Consider the following 20,270-nt stretch of genomic DNA (forward strand, 5'->3'; position numbering starts at 1 on the left):
AATTAGCATGGGTACATATAATTAGCATGGGTACATTTAGCAAAAAACAAAGTAAAAAAAAAGAAAATATATATGGATACAAATACAAATAAACTTTAAAAAATATGGGCACAAAAAGAAATTAATATATGGGTAAAGGTCGTACCCAGTGCACAAGGCTCCCGCTTTACGCAGGGTCTGGGAGAGGTGAATGTCGGCTAGCCTTACCCCAATTTATGGAGAGGCTGCTCCCAAAATATATGGGTACAAATAAAAATTGAAAAGAAAATTGGTACAAATTAAAAATGGGTACAAACTAAAACTAAAAATATATGATAAAAAATTTAGTCATAAATATAAATATACTAATTGTAACATTTTTAATTAAATGAATATATATAGAAATTAAAAAATTATTATTATTGAAATAATTAATGATATACCAAGGACCTTGATCAAAAATTGAAAAGGAATATGATTTTAATCAATGGAATAGCAAAATGAAGGATGAGAACCTAATTTCTCCTTAATAAAATCAATCAACGTGGTTTCTTTTGGTTGTAAGAAGTTGGATTTGTGGAGTAAGATATAAAGTATTATGTTTGTTAATATTATGAATGAGGAGTCCTGCTACTCTACATGTAATCTATACGAAGACTTTGAATTATAATCATCATCATACTGCATTGAATATCACATTTGTCCTTTTAAGTAATACAAGTGGCCGGCCTATTGAGTGGTGTGAAAGTAACACAACTACAATGGTCTACCACGTCATTTGAGTGGTTTAAATACGTTATTTGATGAGTCATTTGTAGATGTTCGTACTTGGTGATCAAAATCTATCTTGATTAGCTCTAACACAGCTAATACATTACATGAACACATGATTGAGATAAAGTGACGGCAACGTCTTAGCTAATTACGAATTAATAATATATACAATCATACAAATACAAACAATATGTTGTTATAAATATGTAAAAGTTAGAAAGATAACCTTTACTAGTGACAGGAACGAAGCAAGTGTAAAATATCACATTGTAACTATAGCACTAGGGGATGACAAATAAAAGAGGGAGGAATAGATGATGTTATTGATCTTTCTTTCTTTTTGTATGTTTTGATTGCAATCGAGTGCTCTATTTATAGAGCAACTCGCAATACTACATTTTGAAATTTACATCACATGACTTTGAAAATACGATCCTGTTATTTCCAAAGTCTACATCATATTTGTGGGCATTGGAAATCTATGTATGGGCATTTATAACAATGCCAATGTTTTCAACTGCCAATGTTTTCAACTGCTAATGTTTTCAACACTCCCCCTTGGATGCCCACATATCAACATGAGTTGCCTCGTTAAAACCTTGTTTGGAAAAACCCAGTGGGAAAAAACCATAGCGAAGGAAAAAGAGTACAACTTTTCCTAGATTGTTGATATAGTGTTAAATATGCTTATGTTGCCTCGTTAAAACCTTGATAAGAAAAACCCAGTGGGAAAGATCCTAATCGAAGGAAAAAGAGTACAACAAGCATGTATCGTGGATGCTCCCCTTGATATATATCTACCCCTGATTCTGCATTCTCCAAATTTAGTTGTTTGGTAAGTCGACGTAATCCGATACTTTGCACTAACTTTTGAAACATGCATTTTGGTAGAGATTTGGTGAACAAATCTGCCAGATTTTCATTGGAACGGATTTATCTTACTTCAATAACTTCAGCCTTCTGAAGCTCATGTGCACTAAAAAACTTTGAAGATATGTGTTTAGTTTTATCGCCCTTGATGAATCCTTCCTTCATTTGAGCAACACATGCTGCATTATCTTCATGAATGACAGTTGGATTGTTTGTCTTCGAAGTTAGACCGCATGAATTCCGGATATGATGGATCATTGATCTTAACCAAGAACATTCATACCTTGCTTCATGTAAAGCAAGTATTTTTGAATGATTTGAATATGTAGCAACTAATGTTTGCTTTGTTGAGCGCCATGAGATTGTTGTATCTCCATTCTTGAACAAATATCCAGTTTGTGAACGGGCTTTATGCGGATCAGAGAGAAAACCAGCATCTGCATATCCAGCAAGGACCTGGTCATTTGTGGAGTTCTTTGAGTATAAGAGACCCATGTCTGTTGTCCCACAAAGGTATCGCAATACATCTTTGACACCCTTCCAATGAAGAATTGTTGGAGCAGAGTTATACCTTGCTAACAAGTTAACTGAAAAAGCTATATCTGGTCTAGTACATTGTGTTAAGTACAACAAAGCACATATTGCACTCAAATATGGTACTTCTGGACCAAGGACCAGTTCATCATCTTCTTTTGGACGGAATGGATCTTTCTTAACGTTCATAGAACGAACGACCATTGGCATGCTGAGTAGATAAGCCTTGTCCATACCAAATCGCTTCAGGATTTTTTCAATGTAAGATGATTGGTGGACCAAAATTCCACTAGCACAATGCTCAATCTGTAGGCCAAGACAAAATTTCGTTTTTCCAAGGTTTTTCATTTCAAATTCGTTTTTTAGATATTCAGCAGTTTTATTGAGCTCTTCAGGGGTTCCAACTAGGTTTATATCATTGACATATACTGCCACTATAGCAAATCCAGAGTTAGATTTCTTAATGAACACACAATGGAAAATGACATTGTTGGTATACCCTTCTTTGATTAAATACTCACTGAGACGATTATACCACATTCGTCCAGATTGTTTTAGCCCATACAATGATCACCTTAATTTGATCGAGAGCATACCTCATGATTTGTTAGTTGTTTCAGGCGACTTAAGTCATTTTGGGACTTTCATATATATGTCATTATTTAATTCTCCATATAGATACGCGGTGATGATATCCATAAGTCGTATGTCAAGTTTTTCTGAAACCACTAAACTTATTAAGTAACGGAACGTAATTGCATCCATTACAGGAGAGTATGTCTCCTCATAATCAATTTCAGGTCTTTGCGAAAAGCCTTGTGCAACGAGTCGTGCTTTATATCTTGCAATCTCGTTTTCCTCATTACGTTTCCTTGTGAATACCCATTTGTAACCCACGGGGTTTACACCAGTCAGGGTTATGATTACCGGTCCAAAAACATTTCGCCTTTCCAAGGAATTTAATTCTGCCTGAATTGCATCTTTCCACTTCGGCCAATCTTGTCTCTGTTTACATTCATCAACAGAGTGGGGCTCAATATCATCACTTAATATGATTTCAGTGGCTACTGTGAATGCGAACATATCATCGAAGATTATTTCATTTCGATCCCATAATTCATTAGTACATGCATAATTTATGGAGATTTCTTTGCTCTCATGTACTACTGTCTCTTCAGGGACATGTGTCTCATCAAAGACATTTTCTTTTTTTGAAAGTCCAGAATCATGAATTTTAGATTTGTCATTCATTCTCTCTTCCTGAATGATTTCATTTAGATTCAGTTGTGCCATTGTCTTTCTTTTTTGAGGGGCTGAATCTTTTGAACCTAAGGATCTACCATGCTTCAGGCGTGCACCAGATGAATCATTCGCTGCCACTTTATTTTGTCCAATAAGGACATCAATTCTTGCAGGTGCATTTTGTAGCTGGTATATGTGATTTGTCACTTTCATAGCATCATTAAATGCATCTGGCATTTGATTGGCAATGCTTTGAAGATGAACGATCCTTTTCACTTCATTTTCACATTGAGTGCTACGTGGATCAAAATGAGACAATGTGGGAACAACCCATGTCAGCTCTTTCCGTTCTTCTGGAACAATCTTTTCTTCCTTTAACGACGGGAAAATTGTCTCATCAAAGTGACAATCAGCAAAACGAGCTGTAAACATATCACATGTCAAGGGTTTCAAATATCTAATAATAGATGGTGAATCAAAACCCACATAAATTCCCAGTCTACGCTGAGGTCCTATTTTAATGCATTGCAGGGATGCAATAGGCACATAAACAGCACAACCAAAAACTCGTAAATGTGAAATGTTTAGCTGATGCCAAAACACAAATTGTACTGAGGAGTATTGATGGTTGGCTATAGGTCTCAATCGAACCAATGATGTAGCATGTAAGATGGCATGTCCCCATACAGAAACTGGCAATTTTGTTTTCATAAGCAGAGTGCGAGCTATTAACTAAAGCCGTTTGATCAATGCTTCTGCTAGACGATTTTGAGTATAGACATGAGGAACAAGGTGTTCAACATCAATACCTAATGTCATGCAGTAATCATCAAAGGTTTGAAACGTAAATTCACCAGCATTATCAAGTCGGATTGACTTAATGGGATAATTTGGGAACTGTGCTCGTAACTTAATTATATGAGCAAGAAGTATCGCAAAAGCTACATTTCGAGTAGACAAGAGACAAACATGTGACCATCGGGTAGATGCATCAACCAAAACTATAAAATATCGAAATGGTCCGCATGATGGTTGAATAGGACCACAAATATCCCCTTGAATTCTTTACAGAAATGATGGGGATTCAGCATCAACCTTTAGTTGTGATGGTCTAATTACCAACTTTCCTTGAGAACAAGCTTTGCAAGGGTTATCATTTGAGTTAGCAATGTGTCTGCTTAATAATGGATGTCCATTAGAATTGGTAATGATCTTACGCATAATGGTAGATCCTAGATGACCCAGACGGTCATGTCAAAACATGTAAACTTTTGAATCAATGAACTTCTGGTTCATGACAGTATGTGATTCAACTGTCTTTATGTATGTATAATACAATCCACTCGACAAACCATGCAACTTCTCCAATATACGCTTCTGGGTATCATTTGAGGTAATGCATAAATACTCCACATTTTCTACACTTTTCGTTTCAATGTGGTATCCATTTAAACGTATGTCTTTGAAACTCAACAAATTTCAAGTAGATCGAGTAGCATACAACGCATTTTGTATGGACAATATTTTTCCATTTGGTAATATAATATGGGCTTTCCCTGAGCCTTCAATTACATCTGATTGGCCTGATATTGTTGTTACCCTTACTCTTGTGAGCATCAAGCTTAAGAAATACTTTCGATCTCGAAGTATTGTATGCATAGTTGCGCAGTCTGCAAGACAAATATCTTCGCCATTTTTCATGTTTTGAGAATGACCATAGTTTTTATCCATGCTCTCTGAGTAAGAGAATCAGAGTTAGAAGCAAGTTATAACAGGAAATTTACATGCCACTTTTATTGAATCTGAAATGCTAGTTTTAAACTACAAGTTCAACATAATAAAAGTACATCAAACATAAATGATTCAGTCGGACCGATACACTTCATTCCCCCTTTCCACAATGAAGTCCGAAACATCTAGGTGAGTTGTGTTCAACTGCCCTGATAAGTCGCACACTAGATCAAGTATATCCATTGGTTTAGCCTGGTCAAGAAAATTAGTCTCGACACCCTTCTCCTCGATGAAGGCTTGATATAGATCTACCAGATATTTTAGGGTACGACAAGTACGCGCCTAATGCCTATGACCACCACACCTATGGCAGGCTCCTTCAGAGTTCCTAGGAGCATTGTTCATGTGAACTTTGCCTTTGTGGCGATTCACATTTTTAAAGCTCGGGCCTGAATTTTGCCTTGGAACCTGGTTGTGAGACTAACCACCATGGTTCTTTCCTTTCATGTTCCACCGACCTCGCTTGTGGCCACATCCTCGTTTATGATTATCGCCACCAGAGGATGTGGCGTTCACTTTGAGGGAAGCAGTATTCACTTCTGGGAATGGTGCAGATCCAGTAGGTCGGGACTGATGATTTTTCATCATGAGCTCATTGTTTTGTTCAGCTACCAAGAGTATAGATATCAACTGGTTGTATTTAATGAAGCCTTGCACTCTATACTGATGTTGCATGAGCATGTTAGATGCATGAAATGTGCTGAAAGTCTTTTCCAGCATATCTTCCTCAGTAATGGTATCCCCACAGAGCTTCATCTGAGATGTAATTCTGAACAACGTAGAATTGTACTCTGCCACTGACTTGAAATCTTAGATCCTTAGGTGAGTCCATTCATAGCGAGCTCTTGGAAGAATCATCATTGTCTGGTGATTGTATATGTTTCTCAATGCCTTCCAAAGGGCTGACGGATCTTCAACCGTTAAGTACTCGCTCTTTAGTCCCTCATCAAGATGGCGACGAATAAAGATCATGACTTGAGAGGATGAGCTGTTCTCTTCCCTGATGGTATCTCTAAGATTCCCTGCTTCCAGATGGATCTTGGTATCCAGTACCCAGGTAAGATAATTCTTCCCAGTAATGTCCAGGGCAGCAAAATCAAGCTTCGCCAAGTTCGCCATTTTCTTTTCTGAAAGAAAATGAGATGTGGAAGAACTTGCAATAGGAATATAGTGTTATAACTTCTAGTTCTTATAAATTTTTCATTTTGATCTTCAGGTCAAAATGATATGCACTCGAAACTTCAGGCTCGAGATTTTCAAGATGAATGAGGAGGGCGATTGTACCGCACCATTCTCATTGAAATAATATAACATAGGATGGGCGATTATTCTGCACCACTCCAGTAGCAGGAAAAAATTTAATACGCATAGTAGGGTGGGTGATTATACTACACTACCTAAAATTGCAATGAAATTAAATAGCAGGCAAATTTAAATATGCAGGATAGGGTGGGTGATTTGATTATACCGCACCACCTAAAATTGCAGTAAAATTAGATATGCAGTCCAAGATAGGCGATGATACCGCACCATCTTGGATCGCAGTAAGATTAAATTTTCAGTTCAAGATGGGCAGTTGTACCGCACCATCTTGGATTGCAGTAAAATCAATAAATACTGAGTTAGTAATCAAGATCTACACCAAACAAGAAATCAAAGATATATGTAACTATTAGGTTGAGAACTAGAAGCAGGCATGGAGCAAACAGTTCGTCGCGAGGGTATATCGCACAGTTGAGGCAGAGGAATAAGATGAACAGTAAAAACCTTAGAGGAAACATTTTTTTCCTTTCTTTCGTTCGGCGAAGAGAAATGAGAAAATGGTTAGGTTTTAGAGACTCGAGCTGATAACGTGTTATAAATATGTAAAAGTTAGAAAGATAACATTTACTAGTGACAGGAACGAAGCAGGTGTAAAATATCACACTGTAACTATAGCACTAGGAGATAACAAATAAAAGAGGGAGAAATAGATGATGTTATTGATCTTTCTTTCTTTCGGTATGTTTTGATTGCAGTCGAGTGCTCTATTTATAGAGTAACTCGCAATATTACATTTTGAAATTTACATCACATGACTTTGAAAATACGATCCTGTTATTTCCAAAGTCTACATCACATTTGTGACCATTGGAAATCTGTGTGTGGGCATTCATAACAATGCCAATGTTTTCAACTGCTAAAGTTTTCAACATATGTATAATATAATGAATGAAAAGGAAGGCCTATTTCTTTTTGACGTGGAAAATTGTGCCAAATGGAAAATACTCTCCCAAATTCCCAATATATTACTTACAATTTTATAATATTATGCCAAATGCAGGCCCCGTGTGCCAGCCATTTAGTCCTGCGTGCCTAATTTGACATATGGCATCCACTTTCAGAATTTGACATGTTACTTGTGAAATTACTAGTTTGGATGACATGTTTTGTAAATTCATGAATAAAAGAGAGAGCGAATGGATATGGATCAACTATCCCCCTCTCTAATTAATCTAATTTATGGTTTTTAGGTTTTGAGTTACAAATTGTAATGCAGAACTGCGTGTTGTTTGATTCTGCATGTATATATGTAGTAACACATGAAAAGTTATTTTTATTTATTTATAAAAACACATAAAAAGTTAAGAGTTCAAATAATTTCCATATACTTATATAGCTATTCCAAGTTATAAAAAAAGCAAAAAAATCAAAAAAAAAAAAAAGAAAGAAAGAAAAAAAAAAGAAAAAAAAAAAAAGAAACAGAATAAAGAGATGTTAATCAACAATTCTTTTTTCTGTGCTTACATTCACAAGTGAGATATGAGTGGGTTGGAATTTTGGTGTAAATATATGTAGAAAGTGACGTTAAAGCATTCACCTTTGTTGGCTGAAGCAACCTAACTACACAACCAGAAATTCACTTTTGCTTTATAACTCTGGCATACAAGATCTGAACGAGTTGCCGGCTTCTTCGCCGGAGACTCTTACTCTTGCCCCGCTAGAGGAGATAATGCACCAGGAGCCAAGCCTTCCTTTTCATTCTGCCTCGAATCCGCCAAAACTTAAATAGAAGAGGCCAAACGAGAGTTAAACGAGGCCCATGCGAAACTGAACTACCGACAAAGAGCAAGAAAAAGAGTATTTTCACGTGTTTGTATTATGTCAGACTTAAAATGACGGATTATACCAAGAAATAATTTATATACATCTTTAAAACAGTAACATTTAGAATGCTTTAACGTTATCACATAACATGCATTATTGATTTGAAAGTTGAAATGTTAAGATGATGAGCCGAAAACTGCTGGTAAGTCGGTCTCCTGTTACACTTTTGCTTCGGAATAAATAAGACATTTACCGGACTTATTTTAAGCATTTTGCAAGGACAAAAACCTAATGTAGAACTACAAGAAATTTTGGAAGAAGTTGACAGGTTTGGGGGCAGAATCCAGGAAACAACATGGTACCACCCAGTGGCATGTTCCCCCTAAATTCCGTTGCGGGGTGAGCTCACCTTCCAGTTTCAAGTACATAAATAAATCTAGAAAATGTAAAAACGGTGGTCCTAACTCCCAACTAATTGCTATTATTGATTGTTTTTGGCCTTTTTTGGCTTGGATAAAGAAGCAAAAAATTGAACTTTTTCTTGATACGGGGATAGAAATTCACTCAATAATATTATAAGTTAAGGGTAATGCTAAGAAAATTATATGTGGAGATATAATTTATATAAACTAAATAATGTCTAATAAACTAATCATCCACTTACATGTCTTTTAGTTGTAATTTTTTTTCTACAAATTTAGTATCTCAATTACCCTTAAGCTAATATATTGTTACAGTTACATTTCCGCGAGAGAGAATATAAAACTAGTAAATTAGATACAACGGGAATGTTTAAAATGGATGATGACAAAGAGACCCATCATCGTATTATATTATGATATTTTATACAGACCAGAAAGAAAGAAAAGGTCTTCTCTCAGATTGACAGATTCTCTTAAATAAAAAACACACACAAACAAAATCAAAAGTAGAAAATTCCAATTTCTATATACGCGCCCTAACTCTGACTCAGTTGCCGCGCTCTCTCTCTAACTCTCTCTCTCTCTCTCTCCCTCTCTCTCTCTCTCCCCTCTCTCTCTCTCTGTCTCTCTATCTGCTTGAAATTCAGCACCTTTTTTAAATCATGGCTTCCTTCAAAGTCGAGCAAGAATAACAGAATCCCCCGAAAGCTTCTTCCTTTTTCCTTTTTTTCGTTTTTTGTCCCCACGCGCACTGAGCAAGCAAAAATGGCTCACATTCTCAGAGACAGAGTATTCGGAAGCTCCAGACGACACTCCCAAAACGCCAATCCAATTCCTATTCCAATCCAACCCGCCATGCCCGTTCACACAGTTGAAGGCCTCCCCAACCCTTTTGGGGAACTGGGTCCGACCCTCTCGGATTCGGAGCTCCGGGAAACCGTCTACCAGATCTTAGTCGGAGCCTGCCGGAGCTCCGGGCCCAAACCGCTCACCTACGTCCCACAGTCCGAGAAGAGCGACCGGAGCGCTCTGACTTCGCTGCCGTCGTCGCTTCAGAGGTCGACGTCGTCGGCGGCGAGCCGGTTCAAGAAGGCGCTGGGTATGAAGTCGGCTTCTGGGAGGAGACTCGGTAGCGGTGACTCAGTGAGTCAGGGGAAGAGTAAGTGGACCGGGACGGTTTGGGAGCTCGTGAGAGTTCAGATGAAGATTTCGGAGCAGACTGATACGAGGGTCCGGAGAGCACTTTTGAGGGTTGCTGCTGGTCAGGTATGAATTGTGATTTGAAAGACTCTTCTTTTAATGGGGATTCTGGGTTGTGTTTGGTTGCTGAGAAAATGATAGAAAAGATAGAAAAATGAAGTTAGAATGATAGAAAATCGACAAGTGGGGGAAGGAGAAATCAAAGTTGCAACATTTTAATCAAAATTTGGTTTTAATTATTGACACTTGTGTTTTGATACAAAGCGATGATCTATATTAAACTAATCTAAGAACTCGGGTGCACATGGGAGCACATCCGCTCTAGCCAATGTGGCGCCAGCGTCTTCAACTTTTTACACTCTAATATCTTTGTAAATTTGGCATTTCTAGAGAATGTGTATTATTTCTCAGTGAATTGTTGGTATTTGTGTCTGTTTTAGCTTGGACGGCGAATAGAATGCATGGTATTGCCCCTTGAGCTATTACAGCAGTTCAAGTCTTCGGATTTTCCTACCCAACAAGAATATGAAGCTTGGCAGAGGAGAAACTTGAGGGTTCTCGAAGCCGGACTTCTTTTGTATCCTTATTTGCCTTTAGATAAGAGAGACACTGCTCCTCAACAACTCCGGAAGATTATTCACGGGGCCTTAGATAAACCCATAGAAACTGGAAAGCACACTGAGTCGATGCAACTTCTTTACAATGTTGTTATGTCTCTTGCTAACAGATCAGTTGACGGTTCTGTTTCCGAGACGTGCCACTGGGCTGATGGGTTTCCGTTGAACCTTAGGCTCTACCAAATGCTACTAGAATCGTGTTTTGACCCAAATGAAGAAACATCTGTTGTTGAAGAGCTTGAAGAGGTTTTTGACCTCATAAAGAAGACCTGGGTAGTCCTCGGAATAAACCAAATGCTGCATAATCTTTGTTTCTCGTGGGTTTTATTTCATCGTTATGTTACAACTGGCCAAGTAGATAACGACCTGCTGCTTGCGTCCAGTAACCTGTTGGCGGAAGTTGAGCAAGATGCCTATGGAACAAAAGATCCATCTTACTTGAAGATCTTAAGTTCAACATTGAGTTCGATATTGGGTTGGGCTGAGAAAAGGCTTCTTGCTTACCGAGATAATTTCCACAGTGGCAATATAGAAGCAATGGAAAACATTCTCTCTCTGGGATTATTATCAGCAAAAATACTGGTTCAAGATATTTCTCATGAATACCGTAGGAAGAGGAAAGAAACTAATGTGGGTTATGACAGGGTTGATGCTTACATAAGATCATCAATACGCTCCGCTTTTGCGCAGGCAAGTTTCCATATTATTTTTAGGCTTCCATTAAATAAAGAGGCCGTAAACAATGTATATTATGATAGGAAATATTCTTTTTATGCCTGTTTCTTGTCGACGATTTATTGGAAAATCAGATCGATAAACTCTTACTGTCTTGATTTCTGGTATAATATACTGATCAAGTTTTTGTATGTTGTCTTAAGGCAGAAACTGGAAAAGGTAGGTTCTAGCAAGCGTTACTCGAAAAGCCAAAACAATCTTCCTGTCCTTACAGGCCTTGCACAAGATGTTAGCGAACTGGCTTTTAGTGAGAAGGAGATATTTGGTCCAGTATTGAAGAGATGGCACCCTCTTGCAACAGGCATTGCTATGGCTGCACTGCATTCTTGCTATGGAAATGAGCTAAAGCAATTTGTGGCGGGTATCACTGATTTGACGCCGGACACTATACAAGTGCTTAGAGCTGCTGACAAATTGGAAAAAGATCTTGTGCAGATTGCCGTCGAAGATTTAGTGGATAGTGAGGATGGCGGAATGTCAATCATAAGGGAGATGCCTCCTTACGAGGCTGAAGCTGTAATTGCCAATCTGGCAAAGGCTTGGATAAGGACAAGAGTAGACAGGCTGAGGGAATGGGTTGATAGAAATCTGCATCAAGAGGTATGCATTTTCTGTTTCCACGCACCGAAAAAAGTTGACAAATAAGAGATACAAGCCTCGGTGCTTGTTTTCTAACATGAAAGTATTTTTTGCTGAAATTTCTTTCGACAGGTATGGAATCCAAAGGCAAACAAAGAGCGGTTTGCTCCTTCTGCTGTTGAAGTTTTACGCATTATAGATGATACGTTGGAAACATTCTTTATGTTGCCGATACCCATGCATTCTGTATTGGTTCCAGAACTGATGATCGGTCTAGACAAATGTATTCAACATTATATCTTGAAGGCCAAATCTGGTTGCGGTATAAATATTTCATAGCTTGCACTGGTACATTGAATTTTTAGTTTTTGATCTCCATAATGACCGCCAGTTCTCTGTTACTTGTGCAGGGACCCGAAACACTTTCATTCCCACTTTACCTGCTTTGACCAGATGCTCAGCAAGGTCAAAATATGGTGTGTTCAAGAAAAAGGAAAGGCTGCATATAAGTCAGAGAAGGAAATCTCAGGTTGGAAGTACAAATGGGGACAGCTCATTTGGGATTCCGCAACTTTGCGTTCGCATTAATACTTTGCAGCTTATTCGAATGGAATTGGGAGTTTTCGAGAAGAGGATAATTTCCCATCTTGGGAGCTCTGAAACCCCTTGGGAGGACAATATCGCCAACGGAGTGGGCAAAATGTTTGAGCTTTCCACATCTGCTTGTGTTGAAGGGATCCAACAACTTTGTGAGGCAACAGCATACAAGGTCGTTTTCCATGACCTAAGTCATGTCCTTTGGGACGGCTTGTATATTGTGGGAGTTTCGTCGTCTAGGATTGAGCCATTTCTTCAGGAGCTTGAGCAATATTTGGAGATTATTTCGTCAACTGTGCATGACAGAGTTAGAACACGGATCATTACTGATGTAATGAGAGCTTCTTTTGACGGGTTCTTGTTGGTTTTGCTGGCTGGAGGACCTTCTCGCACTTTCATGCGGAAAGATTCTGACCTAATCGAGGAGGATTTTAGGTTTCTAACTGATTTATTCTGGTCGAACGGGGATGGACTGCCGGCTGATTTGATTGATAAGTTATCTACCACTGTTAAAGGTATCCTCCCTATGTACGGTATTGATACTGACAGCCTTGTTGAACAGCTCAAACGTGCAACTCTGGAGAACTATGGATCTTCTGCTAAACCTCGGCTTCCAATGCCTCCAACTACGGGCGAGTGGAACTCCAACGAACCAAACACACTTCTACGTGTCTTGTGTTATCGGAATGACGAGACTGCAGCAAAGTTCCTTAAGAAGACTTATAACTTGCCTAAGAAGCTGTAACAACTTTGAAAAGATTGATCAAGGATAAATTCATCGGTTGTGCAAGGATCATTCGGCTTCGCTTATTCACGGCATCACTCACTGAAAACTCTGTTATTGTGTTTTTGTCGGAAGAGCTGTTCAGTTTGGGGGCAGAATATAGAGATGTATAGCAGATTTATTGGTCCACATTCATCTTGTTTGGAGCTTTCACCGCTGTCAGTCCAGGGTTTAGCAAATATTTATGCTGTTCTTCAGCTCTCTTCCTCCGTCGAGTTGTTCCCACTATGCCACCAGCACAGCACGAGAAAAACTGCACGATACGAAGAATGACAAATCTAAAATCCAGCCGGTTACGTGAATTCAGACAGAGTGAGGTTTTTTTGCTGTAACTTTGATGCGTACGTAAATAAGTCATGGTCTGTAACATTTATTCTTTTGTTAGCACCTACATTTTTTCGATTGTTTTCTCCCTCGGCTTGTTATTCTTTGTGATGAAAATAATGGAATATCTTTCTGTTCGTTTTTACGAATACGATTCACCAGATTGAACTGGAAATACAATCGTGTTAGCCTCCAGCTTTCGCCCGTGTCCGCAGTCCGAATTTGCCTCTGGTTTTTTTTTTTTTTTTCACCCAAACAATCTGTTAAAAAGATGCGCTTCGTAAAAAGAGTATACAAGTCAAAATCCATATAAGAAGGGACTACAAAATCTTTGATCCATTTGTGTTTCGTAAGAAATGAACAACTAAAACTATGCCTGTTCTCAATCACTCTCTCCAGAGGCCCTGCCCTCTCAGCGTTTCCGTATAAATATCATATGAGATTACAGATAAGCGACCACATAGTTTCCCTCCCTACGACAGAAACATAAATGACTGTCAGTGCCAAGGATTCCTTTTCGTTCCACTCTTCTTTGTGCTACTCGTTGAGCTTGATTTCTGCAAAGAAAACACATTCAGTTCCCGTTAGATCGATAGAACCAGTCGCCTTTACAATCGACAGTACTGAGGAAGAGTGATGATCAACATACCGCTTTTGACTTCTTTGTCTTTCCTCGGATCCTGTTCTTTGGCGGTTTTAGTTTGTATAACCGAACCATCCAGTGGTGAGTTGTGAATACCTACATTGATTAAGATCCACAACATAGTCAGAAACCCGCGTGTTTAAGTTTTGAATAATCACTTGACATCATATTACTCGAATATAATCTCAAACTAAACGTTTATATCGTCTGACCTCTTCAAAATGAGTCAGTTTGAAATATTTCTTTCCGATTTCTGTTCGCCTCACCCTATCAAAGCCTTTACCGTCTGTGTCCACAAACCTAAAGTTAAAGAACACAAAATGCACTATATTACTCACAGCCGGAACAAAAGAAACAAAGAAAATATTAACTCTACAAATCAGCAACCGAATGTTACGCAAATGCAGACCTGTAATAACAGAGCTTGTACATGAGAGAATTTAGCATGGTGGGGGTCGCCTGATTGTCAATGCGATACTGTCCATCCCTCTTTAGAAATGAAGACAATGTAAGACACAGTTAACAACTCAACAATAACATCGCTAATAACTCAAAAGTCTCAATTCATATCCAGTTAGAGAACAAAAAAGACGACAAAAGAAACCAGGGACTCACTAGGTAATCAGGTTCCTTGATATGAGGGAATACGCCCCCTCCAATCCGGACCATCCACAAGAACTTATTAATATCATCACTGGGGTAGCCAACAAGACCTGATAAGTAAAGTTTATCTATCAGAATACGGTTTTACTTTCTTTTTTATAATAAGATCTCATCGTGATCAAAGGAACCAACCTCCAAAAACAACGAGGACATATTTTACATCCAATGAGTTGAAAATTTCCCAAGCAGCCTTTTCTGGAGAAGACATGGCAGTACCCACAGTTGCAATATGTGTGTTGTTCCATGTGTTGTTGTCAACAATGACAGTGCGATTAGCCATGGCAGTAGTTTGGTACCCATAATCCCACCAAGACGCGACCTGTAACAAGTTTATTCAAGAATGAATGTTAGTTAATATCTTCATTCCGCAAAAGGCGCAGTCTTTGTCTGTCAAATTAAATTGAGTTGATGTAGGGGCTAAGAAGAACACGGTGAAGAGCTCACTTTATCATCCACCTCAGTGTTGTGGCTTAACCACGCATAAGCCTCTCTAAAATCATCAAAAACATGGAGACCATCATGTGACTGAGATGTTAGAACAATAGATGGGGCTGAATACGCTTCTGCTGCTGCCCAGACACAATGAACCTACAAAACAAATGATAACTTCAGAGGCCATCTTTATCAATTAAAATTTCATTAGAGAAAACACAAGGGATAAAATCCCCTCTGAAAAAACACTTGATAAACTCCTGATATTGTGCCATAATATACTAGTGCCTACAGAATTCATATGTAATGGAATCAGAGGCGTGGTTTAAATCACACAAAATAGAGAAATAAGAAAATTTATATACCACATAGAAGGCTCCAAGCAATACAAGGAGAAAAATAGCAAGAATGGATCCCTCAAATGGTAAAACCAGAAGCCTCTTTTCAATTTGAGATTTAATGGAAGGCTTTTCAACTGGTTCCTTTTCCTTCTTCCTGTTCTTTCTTGAGGGTCTCTCCTTTAATGTGTCAGCACCTTTATCTGTTTTTGTTTTCGGTACTTCATTCTGGGGTACAGTGCTCTCAGAACTGGTTTCCCCTGCCTTAAAGGTCAAGAAGACAAAATCAATGCTAAACCTGAATAACTTATAAGAAGGCGGGGAATATGAAGCCAACAGCGAAAAGGATGCTTACATCAACTTGGGAAGACCCTGTTAAACCAGGTAACTGAAACTTGATTGATCGTGTGAAAACTTCAAAAGCTTCAGAGAGAGCAATCCCAGACAAGATGCATGCTGCTGGAGCAAGTACCAGCATAAGTCGCACCTGTGATGTTAGTGGAAATTGGAAAATAATATTAACATGAATTAACAAGAACACTGGAAGAAAACTTAAACTTAGCTATGTCAATAATAGTTATTTACCATGACTCCGGAGAAATATACTGACGTTACAATATAAAGGATCACAAAAGAGCTTGCATCTGATAAAGGTGAAAAGCATGCCTACCAACAGATATATACCATAAAAACAGTGGTTAGGAACATTGGATATCGGAATAAAATCAAAATGGAGTAAGTCAGAAATAAAAGGCAAAATATGCTTTGACGATTCGAATCTTACAATAATTCCAGCAGGAACCAAGAAGGCCAACACATTAATGTCCATAAAGTAAGAGGGCCAAGTAGGAGGTTGGTGCTCACTAACACTAGCAATAATTGGTATGTACTTGCTCGCATAAGTTCTGAAATGAAAATATAAACATATAAACATATAGAAGTTGCTTTATTTCTCAGTTAGGCAGCACAGACATTTCAAGTAATTCAAGAACAGTTATAGAATACAAACAGGTCAAATGGTGACATATCAACTTGGGAAGCTGCTGGCCTCGAGGAACCAGAAGGGTGGTGAAATCTAAAAGAGTAATACTATATACACCAAAAAGAATCCAAATGATACACTAACTTTTTCCTGTGAACCCCATTACTTTAGCGAATACCATATTACCAATTCATTTACTAAATTACTTTGGTATTCCAAATTTGAGATGTATTTTGGTTCTTGCAGTATTATGCATTCTAAAAGAATTAGCTTGCCACATCAGGCCCTCTGAATAATATATCAGACCAAAGCCAGATGTCTGGACAATTTCAAAACCAGTTCCTCCAAATTAAGTTGTGCCCCCAACTGAAATTGCTGCTTCAGTCAAGTTAGTTCATCCATTAAACCAAAGGTTAGCAAACAACGACCACACATAACTAGCGAATTATGTACTTACGGATCAAGTAAACTTAGACTTCGCCCACTCCATCCCTTTGTTGGGCTTGAAGCTACCAGAGCTACGAGTACTGCTACGACAGCTAAACATATGAGCCTGGAAAAGTAACATGAGAGGCATCGAGATCAATTATCTGTTCAATCTGTGAAACCCTCAACAAATTTAAAAAACAGAACAAGTGAATCATACAGGCCAATGGATATAACAAGTGTGACAGCCACTTTGAACATTTTTGGAGAGAGAATCCCTTTGATATAGTATACGAAAGCGACCACATGTATAATAATAAAAACCTGCAGAAGAAAATATAGCAACAATAAAACATAGTAAGAAAGATGAGGCAATGAACTGCACAGGATACAAACTATCTGGAAAAAATGAAGAAAACAGACTTCTAATTAGTTCCAAATTCAGGCAATCCCCTTCTTTAAGTTCTACTAACTGCAAAGCTTCTCCATATTTGCTAACCTTCTATAAGAATTATCTAAGTCCATTAAAGAGCAACCATATACTTTAAAACTGCTTAATGAAAACCAAACTCTTATAACTTTATAAGTGGCTCAGTCAAAAAAAAAAGAACACTCTTATGAACACGTGAACTAGCATCTCCAGAACATTATTAACTCAGTATGAAGACATCTTTTACAAGTGTTTTGAAAATAACCAAAAGCTAGGACAAGCTCCAGTATCAGAAAATGAAAGGTCAATGAGAAAAGAAAGTTGGGAAATGCTCACCAAGAAGGATGCAAAATGTTCTGATGTCATGACTGCATTGAATCCAACTACCGGCACCAAAGCAGCTAACAACGTTCCCAAGACCACCTACATTAGCAAAGCTACGATTTCAATAGGAACCAAGAGTCATTTAAAAGTATCAATTTTATAGTCACCATTCTTTTTCATCTAGTATTTCAAGCTACAAACTAACAAAGTGTGAGAATGTTAGTATGCATTCTTCAATTTTAATGCCAAATGCATATTCCTCTTGCTTTCAATAAAAAAATAGCATCATCAGTACTGAGGATACTTACAAGAGGAGCATATGCAATGTATAAACGAGACGAGTAGCGACCAGTTACAATGCAGAGAAGCACATGCATTGGAATCAGGTTAATAATAAATGTGTAGCCTCCCCAAGAGCAAACCTGAAGCAATGAAACAAATGCAAGTAAACATAAATTACAGAAAATGTAAGGTTACAAAAGCACAAACAACATTAGAACATATACTTACCATGTAAAAGTATGCTATGGCATTAAGAGTTGCATAAAAGAGGGATCCTGTATTCAGTGTCTGCATATATTGCATAACGTAATCAGAAGATATTGAAGCACATTATACATAATCCCTGTAATATATAGAATATACTAATGACAGATCCATCAGAAACAAATTCATAAGGTGATACTACCCAACAATCAACAGAATCAGATCATTCTTTGATACAACCATGCACCTAACAGAATAAAATAAAGTTGTCTTTTACCAAACCTAACCTTTATATATAGATAGAAAGTGAAGATCAAAGCAAAAATAGCCACAGCTTCATTGTCATAGCTTCCAGCCACAGAACGAGAAATATATGATGGGACCTACAAATGAAAACATAAAAAAGAGCAGCTAAGAATTAGCACTTACCATGTCTATATGTTGTAGAGTTAAAAATACCCGCTATTGTAATTTACCATGGCTATAAGAGCTGCAGCTGTTAGTCCAGCACCAGCACCCTTAACTTCCTGACAAAAGAGGCAATTGAACACCATCAAGAAATTGGAGGAAGATAACCAAAATCTACAAAATAACTAAGGCATGAATACAAACCCGAGTCAGAAGGTAAGTCGCCCATGATGTGAAAGCAGAGAATATAGGTGCAGTAAACACGCAAATAGTTTCCACAGAGAGAGGAATGTTCAAAGAATTCAAAAACCTGATATAAGAGAGAAACAAATCATAAATATTGGCCAAAATAGGAATCACTGTCAAGTAGGTCCCTTTCCTTTTCTCCCTTAGGGTTGTGGGGAACTCATACTCAGTAGTTAAAATTCAGAAGAAAAGAAATTTCTTTCTAGCATATCTATTAGAAATGGTCATACTCACCACCATAGGGATCCTGCAGTCAAGGTCAATCCAGGGTAAACAGTTCCACCAATCACACGACCAAGAGGATACCTAGAATGTAATGTTAAGAAAGTTTAAATTCAGATTGCTGAATTATGTAGTCGAAGGAAATCAAAACAGTAACCCTGCCATGAAGTTTGAAAAGCCAGAAAAATCAGAAATTACCAGGTTCGATCATCAAACCAGTTCCAAAAATCGTATATTCCATTCTTTGTCAGAAACTGTAACCAACAAAGAAAGCTGTCATCTTTTTTATAGCTTCGCGTCATTACAATATAATAAGAAGAATCTGCACATCCTCTGACGATAAAATTCAGAACTTTCATATATGTTTGATCAACAGCAATGCCATCGTATTCAGCTTTTAACTTCTAGGCGCCAGACAACCGAAACTTGTATTAAACAGAAAAAATGATAAAGAAACCAAACCTGAGTGACTCTGTAATTGAAGTAAGGATCAAACTCGTGAATTACACTCTCGTACTTTATGACCTGTAGATTAATTCACACCGAAACACGAACATGAGTACGATACAAATGCAAGTTACTCTCCCTTTGATTACTGAGAAATGTAATTACGAATGATAAAAAATCAAAGTTACAACAGTTAGAACACAACAATTTACAGAATAACACAAAGGTATAACTGATACGAAACACCATTCGGTTCGATAATTCACAAGAGCAGATAATCAATTGTAAAGTTGTATGATTTGCACAACAATATCCATATATGTGTACATCAATAAATAAATAATTTCAACACTGATGCATTTTCCTGCATTTTCTAGGCTGCCAAACGAGCAACGCCGGATTTTGACATCAATAAGCGACAGATCTACATAAACTGGAGAAAAAATAGTGATCGAAGAGCTCACAGAGAAGAGCCGGATCGAAAATGCGAGAACGCCGATCAGGATGAGGATGAAGAAGGAAAGGACATTTCCGAAAGCATGCCTCAAGGTCGTCCCGTTGGAGGTCTGCGAGGCCTCCATTGACGGCCAAATCAAGCTCTGAGCTTTTGGAAGACCGATGGAGGAGACTGAGGTCTGAGGAGAGGAAGGGCTTTTGCGGGGCAGTGACCAAACCAAGTGGGGGAGAA

The 20,270-nt window shown here is 38.0% G+C and overlaps 2 protein-coding genes across 2 annotated transcripts; one reads left to right on the top strand and one right to left on the bottom strand.

Moving 5' to 3' along the window:
- Positions 1-9,226: 9,226 nt before the first annotated feature.
- Positions 9,227-13,680, top strand: LOC126601736 (protein unc-13 homolog). The gene is made up of 5 exons (XM_050268496.1): positions 9,227-9,965; positions 10,340-11,202; positions 11,395-11,851; positions 11,963-12,152; positions 12,241-13,680. The coding sequence occupies exons 1-5, from the start codon at positions 9,465-9,467 to the stop codon at positions 13,170-13,172; spliced, it is 2,943 nt and encodes a 980-aa protein (XP_050124453.1). The 5' UTR covers positions 9,227-9,464; the 3' UTR covers positions 13,173-13,680.
- Positions 13,681-13,796: 116 nt separating this feature from the next.
- Positions 13,797-20,270, bottom strand: LOC126601737 (dolichyl-diphosphooligosaccharide--protein glycosyltransferase subunit STT3A). The gene is made up of 23 exons (XM_050268497.1): positions 20,047-20,270; positions 19,598-19,660; positions 19,334-19,389; positions 19,148-19,219; positions 18,872-18,977; positions 18,736-18,786; positions 18,547-18,642; positions 18,284-18,343; positions 18,082-18,195; positions 17,786-17,872; positions 17,240-17,343; positions 17,051-17,146; positions 16,396-16,516; positions 16,197-16,277; positions 15,967-16,098; positions 15,639-15,875; positions 15,286-15,429; positions 14,974-15,160; positions 14,794-14,891; positions 14,588-14,667; positions 14,391-14,478; positions 14,185-14,274; positions 13,797-14,092 (listed from the first exon to the last, which is right to left on the bottom strand). The coding sequence occupies exons 1-23, from the start codon at positions 20,161-20,163 to the stop codon at positions 14,033-14,035; spliced, it is 2,340 nt and encodes a 779-aa protein (XP_050124454.1). The 5' UTR covers positions 20,164-20,270; the 3' UTR covers positions 13,797-14,032.

This window comes from Malus sylvestris, chromosome 15, assembly GCF_916048215.2.
Source record: "Malus sylvestris chromosome 15, drMalSylv7.2, whole genome shotgun sequence".
Taxonomy (NCBI): domain Eukaryota; kingdom Viridiplantae; phylum Streptophyta; class Magnoliopsida; order Rosales; family Rosaceae; genus Malus; species Malus sylvestris.

Bases quoted from the DNA above. Each gene is read 5' to 3' on its own strand.
- LOC126601736 (XM_050268496.1), top strand. From the start codon at position 9,465: ATGGCTCACATTCTCAGAGACAGAGTATTCGGAAGCTCCAGACGACAC. The intron at 11,203-11,394 runs GCAGGCAAGTTT...TGTTGTCTTAAG, and splicing joins TCAATACGCTCCGCTTTTGC to GCAGAAACTGGAAAAGGTAG. The intron at 11,852-11,962 runs GTATGCATTTTC...TTCTTTCGACAG, and splicing joins ATAGAAATCTGCATCAAGAG to GTATGGAATCCAAAGGCAAA.
- LOC126601737 (XM_050268497.1), bottom strand. From the start codon at position 20,163: ATGGAGGCCTCGCAGACCTCCAACGGGACGACCTTGAGGCATGCTTTC. The intron at 18,196-18,283 runs GTAAGTATATGT...TCATTGCTTCAG, and splicing joins CCATAGCATACTTTTACATG to GTTTGCTCTTGGGGAGGCTA. The intron at 14,275-14,390 runs GTCAGACGATAT...TAATCAATGTAG, and splicing joins AACTGACTCATTTTGAAGAG to GTATTCACAACTCACCACTG.